The 12329-nt window shown below is 40.7% G+C and overlaps 1 protein-coding gene across 1 annotated transcript in view; it reads right to left on the bottom strand.

The window, feature by feature from the left end:
• Window positions 1-3589, bottom strand: part of LOC113954408 — a 24265-nt gene extending 20676 nt beyond the window's left edge. The window contains exons 1-3 of the mRNA XM_027658668.1: window positions 3331-3589; window positions 389-532; window positions 6-202 (exon numbers count right to left, since the gene is read on the bottom strand). Of these exons, the coding sequence (XP_027514469.1) occupies window positions 6-202; window positions 389-532; window positions 3331-3589 (600 nt within the window). The remainder of the gene's footprint in view (window positions 1-5; window positions 203-388; window positions 533-3330) is intronic.
• Between the last annotated feature and the right edge of the window lie 8740 nt (window positions 3590-12329).

The following is a 12329-nucleotide window of genomic DNA, read 5'->3' as shown; positions in this document are numbered from 1 at the left end:
AGTGCAGGAAGGAGCGCGGCGGGCGGGCGGCCCGTCCTCCGCAGCGGGGTCCGCGGCAGGGCGGCGGCGGCGCCTCGCCGCCCTCGCAGGACGGTCCGCGACAGGGCTCGGCCGTGCCGCCCCCCGCGCCCAGCAGCGACAGGCAGACGCCGAGCCAGCAGCGCGCCCACCACAGCCGTCTCCCCGGCATCTCCGGCCGCGCCTGCAAGAGAAGAGAGGCCGCGGGGGGTCAGGGCAGCTGCCCCTCTCTGCGGGGGCGGCCCGAGCCCGCCGCTCCCTCCGCCCTAGCCCGGGGCGCACAGAACCGGGGACCCCCTATCCTTCTCCCCCTCCGTTCTGCAGGTACCGGCACAGCATCCCAAATCCAAGAAAAACTTTTCACAACTACCGATCTCCGTCCCGTCTCGTCCCTCCCCGGCGTGTCCCGGCGTAACCTGCGGGAAGGTGCGGGCCCGCTCCCGGAGCAAGTGCGGCCTCGGGGCTGGGCTCCTCAGAGCGTGCGCCCGCAGCTGGGACCGACCTCCTCCGAAAGCTGGAGGGGAATGGAAATGTGCAACATTCCTGGGGCTTCGTTAGCATCAGATTTCCAAAGCACCTCCCTTTAACTCCTTCACTCCTCCAGCCCCTGCCGGCTGTCGGGGACGGCGGTGGGACGGAGGCGGAGGCTGCCCCGCGGCTCCCGACGGCTCCAGCCCTCCCTACGGCTTTTATTGGCAGTGCCACCCTAAGGCGCCGGGACAGGGATATGTACACGTCTTAAAGGGTTACCTTTCATTCCGAGTGGTTTTATTGCACCTGAAAAATCCAAAACCAGCCAACCAACCAAAAACCCCAAACCAACAGGAGTAAAGTACACGCGCGACGCGGTTTTCAGTAAACAAAATTTCAGGCGGCTGAAAAAGTTATGGGTAGTTTGGATTTCTTGGTTCCCACCTCGATCGTCAGGAACTTACACCCAAGCCAACCATGATCGCAGCTGCCGTCTTCTCTGAGGCTACCGACGGCCGCAGCAGCACCGAAGCGAAGAAGCGTTTTTGGAGCGGTCAGCCATGCGGCTGTGCCAGGGTGTATTGCTTTCTGATAAAGCAGCTTTACCAGAGCCTTTGTGGCAGCGCTCACACCGAGGTGTGAGAATCAGCATACCTTTCGAGAGTTCCGAGGCGTGAATAACTCCCCAAAGCAGGAGCCACCTCGCTTATCTAATCTCTTCCATACGGTACTGGGGGAAAGCGACACTGGGGGAAAGTGTCCACTTCAACACTGCGATGCCGCATTTTGCCCTTGGGAAGTTGGCCAGCACCAATACAATGGCTATAGGCAGTGGATAAAAGAACAATTACAGAAAATACTATTTATTGATTCATTAGCTTCAGCTTCCTTTTATCCACGGGTTCACACACATGTAAAACTCCCTCAGAGCATCTTTGCAATGCTTTCACACAGTCTCTTTGCTATCACTTATACAGAAAGGAGAAACAGTGCATTGTTTTGTTGGTTGGGTTTGGGGGGTTTTGTTTGTTCATTTGTTTGTCTGTTTTGGTTTGGTTTTTTTAATTCAGATTGGTTCATTTACTGTTTCCCTTGCTACTGAAAAAGCATACCAAATACATCACTTGCAACTGGCTTGCCATTTTTTGCCTAAGCATTACTTCTTTTGAAAATATGAGCTTATTGAAACTAAAATGCTGTGAAACAGCAGCAGCGGCTCCAGACACACAGAGGTTGTACCCTCTGCTGAATTCTGCAGGGCTGGTGACCTGCCAGGTTGTAGAGCTCCTTCCTGCCTGGGACAGGAGTACCTGTAAGTTCTGCCAGACCAAATCCTACATGAAATGCCCAACAGTTCCTAGATTGTCTGCCTGACCTTCAACTAAAGTAGAACTCCAGGGTCAACTACTCCTAAGAGATCCTAGGTTTCCCTATGGTTTTCAATATCTCTATAAAAAGGCATAAATGGAGATAAACCTCCAGGATCTGTCCCTGCAGGGAATCCACATCCCAGCTGTGGTAGTATGGAGTTCTGCATGCGCTAATTCTTTTGCTGCTGGATAAATAATTCTCAAGTATTTTCTCAAGTTTCTTGATAGATTTTGCAGCCAATACAATGCTACCACAGTTGTATTATTTTGGGGATCCATGCCAGTGCATATAAAGCTACTTAAGATGCAAAATTATCTTTGGATCATCTTCAGAAATGACATAAAAAAGCTATAGAGTCAGGGATGATTCCCAGAATAGCTACACCTGCAGGCTAATAATTCATGAAATTACATGAGACATTATGTTCTCAGACACCACACAAATCAAGAGCAAGTTTACTGAATTTGAGTTGATGGGAAAAATAAGAACAGAATTTACCTTCAAACCTGGATCTTAATAACAATGTTTTTGCAGGAAAAAAAAGCCTTTGTTTAGGCAAATATCATAGCAGTGATAGTGCACACAAGAGTACAGATTCACATATTTGATTTTGGAAATGTCTATAGCACAGAATGCAGCAGTGAGAAATGCTATCAGTTTGACAGGTAACATAAATATGTGTATGCTGTCCCTTATGACTGAGAAACTGTGCATCGATTAAATGAATGTTCTGCTGATGTATAGTATATATATAAAAAAGAATGTTCTGCTGATATCTAGTATATGGCATATTAGCTATATGACACTATTTGTAGGTACCACAGAGTCACCTAGCAAACCTGCTGAAGATCCGAACTGAAGTCAGTGACTTGTATGTCAATACACATGAAGCGGTACCTGTTGTACTTTTGTTTTCCTTCCCTGCACAGACATTTTGTAAGCAGGCAGGGTCCCTACTTCTTGTGTTTGCAAGATGGTCTGGTGTAAGACTTTTCTTTTTCCTCTTCATGGCATTTTTCAGATTGGCTGTGTTCTCCAGCACAACGGGAGCGGCTGAGATCAAAGAAGTAAGTAAGGAGGCTCCTACATCTATGCTATGTGCAGTTTGGGGAGGGTTCTTCAGACCTCTCAGTTATTAAAATTCATACAGAACTGGTCTGTACATCTACCTCCCCTGTCAGGCGCTGGTGCCTGCTTGGTGTCTGTCCAGAAAAGAGCTTATCCTGTTGGATTCCTCCAGAAGGGACCCTCTGCCAGCGCCACAACTGAATGTGATAGGTGATAAAGACTGGAACAATAGCTGCAAAAGTGCCCTGCTGTTCTGAGCCAGCACACAAACCCAGAGAGAGCCCCAAATCGACTTGCTTAGCCCCATCTTCAAGTAGAGGTAGCAGCGCTACCCCGTGCAGCGGGAGGTGGGCTTTGCCTGTCTCGAAATCCATCTCACCGAGGCCAAGTGAGACCCTTTACGGAGACTCAGCACCTCCTCGAGGCCTGCGGGAGTCCTTCGGGGGCTGAGGGGCCCTTGGCCCTCCCGGGGCGGGGCGGCCGCCAGCAGAGGGCGGCAGGGCCCCGTCCTCCTACTGTCCTGTCCCATCCCGTCCCCCTCCCCTCTCACTTCCCTCTCCCCCGCCTTTCCTCTTCGGTTTTGCTCCCCGTGGCCGGTGGTTTGTGGTCTCTCGAGGCGGCACCGGCCGCGGAGGGGAGACTCCGGGAGGACGCACCGCATCCTTAAAGGCCATTTGACCAAACCTCAGCGGCGCATTTTTTCCTGCTTATTTCCTTGTTTCTAACCAGTTGAGGCAGCTGGATGAAGTAAAATATCTTTCTTGTGTGCTCTCTGCATGAGCCAGTAGTTTTAGAAGTCTGGACAAACCTGCATTAGACACTTTTGAATAATGTTTGGAGTTGGATGATATTTTGCAATATGGATAACAAAAACCAACCAAAGCAGTCATATATACACTATTGCTCAATATGATTTATTTTTTTAAAATTTCTAGTTTAACCATGCAGCACCTGTTTTCCCACCTTTCACAATCTTTTACAATAGCAATGTATAACAATTATTTGATCCTGCAGGTTTTGCAGACATGCTTAACTTAGCAATCTGAATTACTGTTACATCCAGTAGCACTGCTCACAGTGCATACCTTTCAAGATACACATTTTTCTTTAACCAAAACCCAAACTGGAACAAAATAAATATTTTTGTCCGGTTGGTTTCAATTGTTTATTTTTTACAAGACTTGCTTTTTCAGGCTAAAATTCTACATATTACTGTCATTTTTAGTAAATTATAGTTTCCAAAGAAGATTGATAGTTAAATAAATAATTATGAACCAGATGAAAACCATGGGAGTTGTTTTGAGTTTTTCCATTAAAGCTGTTGGAACTTTTGCATGATCATTAGCTACGAAAGAAAGAAAAAGAAACTAAGGAGAAACAAATCCTGCTAGAAAATATCTAAACTCACTATCATACAGCATTTGAAACACTCTAATTTTGCTCAATGCCTTGTATCCTTCGTTGCTTTTCAAAACATTACCAAATTTAAATCTCAATATGTTTTCAGTATTTTCAAAACTGCTAAGTTTCCTGTTTAGAAATTCTTTTTTATGTGCACTAACCTTCAGCCTTTATTTCTCGACTGGCTTTCAATAAATTAATTCTATACGTTGTAAAAGGATCCCTAATCAAAGTATAGATGAAGTGACAATAGTACATGGCAAGGGATTGACAAATCTTGCCTAAAACATCCATTACCAACAGTTGCTGATGCAGGATGGATAGACCTCAAATTTTTATTCCTTCTTTCTTTGAATGATTTTGTGTCATGCAAAATGGCATGCAATGATATCTGTGATGACTAATTTGCCACTAACTATACCTTAGAGGACTGAAGAACTAGATAAACAGAGGAGAGAGCCATGTCACTGAAGCAGTACTTCTCTCTATGTCCTCCATAAAGAACTAGCATCAAATCTCACAAGATAGTCAGCCTCCCTTAGATGCCTAGACTGTCAGCCCTTTACAGGTAACAGTTTACCACCTAACTGGCATGGAAAAAGAACTGTAAACTCACACCCGTCCAAAAGAGGACGATGTGGAAACCCCACTGAATAATGACAATAATAAAACAATAGCCCACCCGGAGATCCTAAGTTTTCAGGAGAAAATGAAAAAGGGAAACAGCATAGTTCAAAGGATATCCTTTACTGTTTTTAAGTTACACAAAAGAAGTTGTTACCTTGTCATATGGGTACTGAGATTTGGAAAAAATGGGAGTTATTCTCTGTAAGAAGATTAATGCCATAGATCTCAGATGACCCATACTGCCAGTCCTCACCTGCACAGAATCAATAGCAACAATTCTGCAGTGTAACTAGAAACAAAAGAGGAATCTCCTTTTCTAAGTAAGTTTGGGAATGGCCTGATTATCCAAACAATTTTAGGAAATTACCTGAAATAACTTTTGTGTAAATTGATAAAAAAAAGCAGGTCAAATTAGGGTGGTAGTACAAATTTGGTTTTTGTGAGCTATACTTCTATGGTAAAAATAGTACAAAGACAGGAAATACAAATATTTTTTCCAGTTGCTGAGCAAAAACTAGATACTTTTCACAAGGTAGTTCTTAACTGTACTATAGCTGAGCAGGAGAATGCACACACCACAGCTTCAAACTGTTTCTGCAACCTAGTGTAGTTTCTCTGCAAAAGGGTCTGCTGCCTTATACCAGTGTGCTAATGTGCTCTGCAAGGCTGCACACAGCTCTGCAGACATGCTCTATGTTGCAACTGCTTCCTCCAAGTGATAAGCCCTCAGGCTCTCAGACTTCACATAATCTAGGATTTTACAGCTGGAGCGTACTACGAATACTTAGAATTGGTCAGGGCTCAGAGTTTGCATTTTGTGAGAAATCTTACCAGCTTGAAATCTTAATTTGTCCCAATTTAGAACGAAAACTGTTAAAGCATTTCCTAGGAAATAGACATTCCACTAACAACATCATTTGAGAAACAAAGATCCACAGCATTTCCAAAAGGCAATGATTTCTTCTAAGAGCAGTGGAGCCCTGAGTACCAGGAGGTCCTTGTGTTCCTGGATCCCTGAGACAAGGAAGAGGCCATCACACAGGAGTAGATCTGACTGAACGGAAAACTGGCAGCTGACCTGCCTTGCAGTGAACTATCAGAAGTTATCTGTATTCCATTATGAGGCTCACTGAGATAAGCTTTCTTGAAATGTTTCACTCTCAATGAACCAGCAACTTTTGACAGAAAGCATGCCAGCAGAATGGCGTTTCCAAGAGATGCATTCATAGCTGGATGACACAATGATAAAAATATCTCAGTCTTGGCTACACTAGCTGGTCAGCATTAGTTCAGTGCTACAAGTCTCAGCCTCCTGAAGTAATAATCTTCTGAGTCACCTTCTGTTCTCCTAATTGCTGACTGCACTCCTGCAGTAATGCCACATAAGCATTAGAAGCACAGCACAGAATCCTTGTTAATGTATTCATACTTGGATAGAGAGAATCTCTTGGACAGACATTTTTGCATGCTATTTTGTAGGCTTATAGTTAAATACAGATCACCAGGTTGCCCAGAAATTCTCCTGATCAAATGACCTTAACAAGGAGCTTGTCTTGTTCCTCAGGGTCCTTATATCATGGTAGTGGGAACAGCATGCAGATGATGAGGGAAGATTTCTCTTGAGCAGCTCCAAAGCTAAGTTTTGGAAGACCCTTTTGCATTCACAAGCCTTCATACAGGTCTTCTACTAAGAGAAGAAGGTGTGCTTGAGGTACATCACACATATGTACTTTCAGGCTACCAAGAGCTGTGGAGCAGGGTCCTCTGCTGGACACATAATGTGTTTTAAATAAATGTCTTCTAGTACAAGAGATATCTAACTGCTGTATTTCCTTTATTATAATGTTTCTAATGGCCAGAGGACAACCTCAAATCTAACCTGTTCTCTCTCTTTTTCATTACAGGAGCAGCAGAAACTATCATTTACTAGTAAAACTGTCTCAGATTTTCCCATTATAAAATATGATTTGAGTTTTTTTATACTTCTGCCAGCTTTTAACTTTTTGGATTAATACATACTCAGAGAGGTGTTAGCCTCTGGCAGTGCTAAACAGAAAAAAGCATAGATGCCATATAAAAAGCCATATACTGCATGCAGAGAATGTGACTGAAATTAATTTACATCAGCAGCCTTAATTCTGGCATTTCCTGAGTCATGAAAGTTTTATTTTACAGCCTTAATAAAAGCTTTGAGTTTGTATATACTTACATGTTAAATATTTGGTATAAAATAAATCACTGGCAGGTTACTACCTATCAAAACTCCTGCAAAAGTAAACATACGTAAGTAGAGTATACGTTGGACTAAAATGTATCAACTACTCTCAGAACATCAAAGAACCCTAAAGGGAAAAGAGATGGTGGTTAAAGAAAATATTTTTAAAAGCTAATATGAGTGAAAAATGAGGAAAAGGTCCTGGATTTACTAGAGTCAATGGTAAAGTGCCCACAGCTAAAAATGGTGTCAGGATTTCATGCAGGAAACCAAACCCAAACCCTAAAAAATCTGGAGCTATCTGGGTGCAAGACTGGACTCATTATCTTTGAAATTCTTCAAATCACAAAACAATGTTTCTCTAAAACAAAAAATATTTGGCTTAGTACAGACTGTATGTGTAGAGGCTTTTAAATTATGTTATAAAAAAGAACAGACTAAGAGATCTAACATTCACTCCCAAAACTTCTGAACCAGGACTTGTCAATATGAAAGTAGAACTAGATGGTCCAGTTTATTTTTTGCTTTAGTTGATGGATTCTAACAAAATTAGTCTTCTTGAAACTTAAAACAAACAAACAAACCAAAAGAAATCCCAACTGTGTTTGAAATTATATACCTAACATTTTGAAAACATTTTGGCAATGTTCCTTCTTATAAATTTGTGTCTAACAGTTAGAAACAATTACTATGTCAAGCACTGGCCAACAGTGAAGAAATGAAAACTATCCAAGGTAAGTATATCCATGAAATCTTCCAGTGGCCATTCCAGACCAGAGACACATCAGGTTGGAATCTCATAACGTTTCTACTTTTGTTTTAGATGAACATATAATGACTGTCAAAAATGAGGACTTGAATCTGGAATTCAAAATGACAAAATCTTCAGTGTCGTCTGTAATTAACTAATGTTGAAAAATATTGCCATTCAGTCTTGAAGCTGCCAAAGAGAACAAGTAAGAAGACAGCTAGATAATCTTTATGTACACAACTTACAGCAGTGTAATTTCAAAAAAAGCAAGGCTGCAGAGCTACAAGAAAGATGGAAATGTATCTTGGTGCCTTTTGCCTTCAGGACAAAAATTGGAAGAAACCTTCAGTTGTAATAATTGCTAAGGCTGGTTTTTTCCTTTCTTTTATTTCATGATAATTTCTAGTTTTCCAGATTAACAAGGGGAGAAACAGCACAGTCATGGTACCATGGAGCATTTATAAGTTTCCAGTTCCTTATCTTCATCTTCATTCGTCCAAGAGTAACTGAGGTTTTTCATATAGAGGAAAAGGTTTTTCAGAAATAACCAAGAAAATGGCACAGCTGTGAATGGCTTCTGCAAAGATAGGCAGCATTGTAGCAACTGCCAATTTAGACCTGTGCACTTCCATTTGCAAGCTTAGAATTTTAAGAAAAGGGAAGTTATTCTTGGGAGAATGACTAAATTAAGACTGTTTAATCTACTAAACACTCTAGACTTGATCCTCATTTACCTCACATGAAGGAGCTTTACTGCAGATGTATATCAGGTGCTCTCTGTGTTTTCCAAATTATTATAAAACTTATTGCAACAAATATCCCATATTAGCTTCTCTTTGTGCCTTTCTATATAACTGAATCTAATAAGGATAAAGTTTTCTCCTTGAGAAAGGAACCACACTCTTTCTGTATAAGACCGAAGCAAATTAACTTTCTTGGTTCCTAGTGCAGAAATCTGCACAGTAACTAACAAAGTTCTTCTCAATAATGCTCCAGTGTCTGGTGGTCTCTCAAATGCCCTTTGTAAACAGTTTACATTGATCTTTGCTCCAAGCTGTGAGATGTTTAGGGATCTTTTTTCACTGTGGCTATTTGCCCACCATCAAGACCCTATTTTGGTAATCCTAAAAATAGGCTAGGATCAATTACAAAGACTTTTCCTCAACAATGTACTTCTAAAATAAATTTAAAGCCTAAGATTTTGGCAAAAAATCACATTAACAGTCAAACTGGAAATGTTTCAAACACTGATTGATCGAGACCCAGCTGAGTTTATTCTACTCAAGATAGATTTTCATTAGATAGTCCAAGAAGAGTGTTTGTTTTGGCCTCTGTTTCTAGAAATAATATTAACCTGGCAAAAATGTTGTTTCTGTAAAGAAAAAGGCTGTTGAGCAGGCTAAATATGTGTGTCTTTCTTCTCATGTAGTACACTAGTTTCACTTACATCCTGTGTTTGTATTTTCAGGAGCTGCATTAGAGTTTCTGTGCTGTGATTAAGTTAAATCACCTGTCTAGCTCTCTGAGGTACTTACCTGGCCAGAGATTGTGAGAAGGTCACAGTCTAATGCAGGTATGTTCAGAAGACATCTGAGACCTACAGAAGTGTCTTCTCTCCATTCTTCACCCATAAGGATGTGATTCATAGACAGTTAAGGTACAGACTTCCAGGCATTTAGGCACAGTCACATAGCTAATGGAAGCCAAACACTTTTAACAGCTCGAGGCAAGTTAGCTCTCTTGACATTTTTAGGTAGCTTTAAATGCCATTAGCAACTTGGCTACAAATGTCCTGGGGCAGATTTGAAAAACCAGCTTAAGTCTTCTGAACCCTTGTTTAGCTCCTTCATGTTACTCTCCATTTTTTTGTTCTCAGTCTTTCGTGCTTTAAAGGAAAGAGCAGGTTTCCTTACCCTACAGAAACGTTTGATGCAGACACACTGGAAAATGTGAGACCCAGAGTTACTAGATGAAAAGAAACTCATAAGAGAGATTAAACCTATGGAAATTTTCATTTTTAGTTGAAGAGGTTTATATTTTTCATTTCATATGACCCTTACAGAGGAAAAGTGGTATATAGTGTTGTCAAGCAAGACTATCTTCACTTCGTGATAAAAGAACATATTTGCAAACTTGTAAATGTTAAGACTTTTTTTCTGGAGCATGTTCACATAAATGAGATGTTCCTTTTGTATGTGTCTACATCATAAGGCATGGAATTCTTTCTGCATAGAAAAGGAAAAGAAAACCGAATCAAAGAAAAAAATTAAAGGTGCTGCATTGATCTCTGAAAATTCTATTATCTTTACAACAGTTCACCCAAAGGCAAAGTTTGTTTTACACAGTTTTCCAAGGAAACAAATCAAATGCATACAGTGTATGTGACAATAACTGATCCTTAAAAAAAAACCGAGTGCACGCCAGTTGCTGAAATTACTTGGAATGCACATTTATATGTTCCAGGTTCACTTAAAATGTATGATTTTCAACTTTTCTCTTTATTTAGCTGTCAACTCAAGTTCAGGTTGAGCCAATGAAGATTTAAAAAAATATTTGCTTCCACACGCTTTCCTTCCCTTATGTAAACTGGGCATCATCTTTGGGTTAGATATATACCCAGATCCTCTCAGGTCAGCTGTGTCTAGAGATTGCTGATTATTTTCTTGTGACACCTCTAAAATAGGTGCTCTCTTTCCGTACATCAAAGCTTGAAGCAAGACTCTCCTTTCATATCCTTATTCTTGGTTTCCAGATGTGGTCTTTCCCTTCTCATTTATTCTTTCTTGCTCTGAAGATTATTTTCTAGGCCCAATGCTTTTATTGTATCACTTAGCCTCTGCATTCCTTAGCTGGCACTGGCTTCCCACTTATATCAAACACAAGCTACTGATCTTCTTTTTCAAGTCCCTCCATGGACTCTCCACATTCCACACTGCTTCGCTTTCATTATAGACTCATAAGCTCTCATGTCTTCTTTGCCGATTTATTAAAATTTACAAGATCCTTCACATTTTATTCTTCACATCTGAAACTTCTTAAAAGTCTCTGCAAAAGGTTTTTTTAAATTCAGGGACAATGTACTACACATACTTGCTACTCTACAACAGCTACCAGTACTTAGAAAGGTCTCTGTCACCTGGGGATAAACCTAAATGCTGCTGAAAAGGATTTTCATTTGAAAATGAGCAAAAATAATACTGAAGAGTAAAATATGAAGAGTACACAAACAATCTGAATTATGTCCAGAGATAATACAAGAGATGAGAATAGTGTTACTGAAGTAAACAGGAGTAGAAACAGAAACCTCAACACGAATAAGAAGCACAGGGTATAAACACCAAACACGGTGGACTGAACATGGGTATGGGACAAGCACTTCCTCAGCTGCTTTGCTGAAATACAGTGATAAACTCCCCCTTTGCAAGGAAGTCCTGGACAAAACTGATTAAGAGCTTGAAGTTATTTGTTAAATCTATGTGAGAAAATAATCTTCTTACTAAAGAGGAATATTATCAGCCAAAGATCTTTTGTGTTTATTGTATTTTTAGGGCAGAAGAAAAAGTTTTCTCAAAAGCAAGCTGCATTATTTGAAATACTTTCTGCAAAAATTTTACCCCAAAGCCACATCCTGCCTTAATGCATCCTGCAAGAAATTTAAAATTGCCACAGACATAGCTAGTACATAGGAACCCTCATCCTCAGGAACATGAAAGACTAGTAAAGTATATGATTCTATCTGGAATACTTAAGCTGTTGAATGATTTTAACTTCTCTTGCTGGGTCAAAGCTTGCTTTTCCTTATTCTCATACAAAGCTCTGTTGTGGTCAGCAGATGGCTGTACTATTATGCAAGGGTTCAATTTTTTGTTGACAAACGGACACTCATATGAGGGAAATATGACAGTATTTAATATATTACTTATAACCATATTCTAAAAATAATACCAACCGTATATTGCAACTGTGCAACGTTGAATAAGAAACATAACTTATTCAATGGAAGGGGAAGTGAGAATTCACTTCCTCCTCCTAAAATTAAAAAAAATGTTACCAAAGGAAGTACAATGTTATTATTGTAAAGTTCCTCTTTTACACATTATTGATTCTGTTAAATACAAAAAGAGCTCATATTCAACTTGTATTTTATGGAAAAACTATATTGTCAACTTCATCTGGAAAACACAGACTACTAGATCTGTCTCAGTAAATCATTGTCTTATGCTCTTGTGAATCGTGAGATGCTACTCAAGTAAAAGTGGCACATCTGGCCACAGGTGGGTTGATGTAATTTCTTGGTACAATGGAAGATAAGTCTCACCTTAACTCTTGCTTTACTCATAGACATGTGGTTGCAGACCAACACCAACTATAGGCCATGGAAAGCTGTAAAAGAAGAGAAGATAGAAA

Source organism: Corapipo altera, unplaced genomic scaffold, assembly GCF_003945725.1.
Source record: "Corapipo altera isolate COAL_440 unplaced genomic scaffold, ASM394572v1 63, whole genome shotgun sequence".
Classification (NCBI taxonomy): Eukaryota; Metazoa; Chordata; class Aves; order Passeriformes; family Pipridae; genus Corapipo; species Corapipo altera.
The sequence above is the reverse complement of the archived record's forward strand: the minus strand, read 5'-3'. Positions and strand labels throughout refer to the sequence as shown.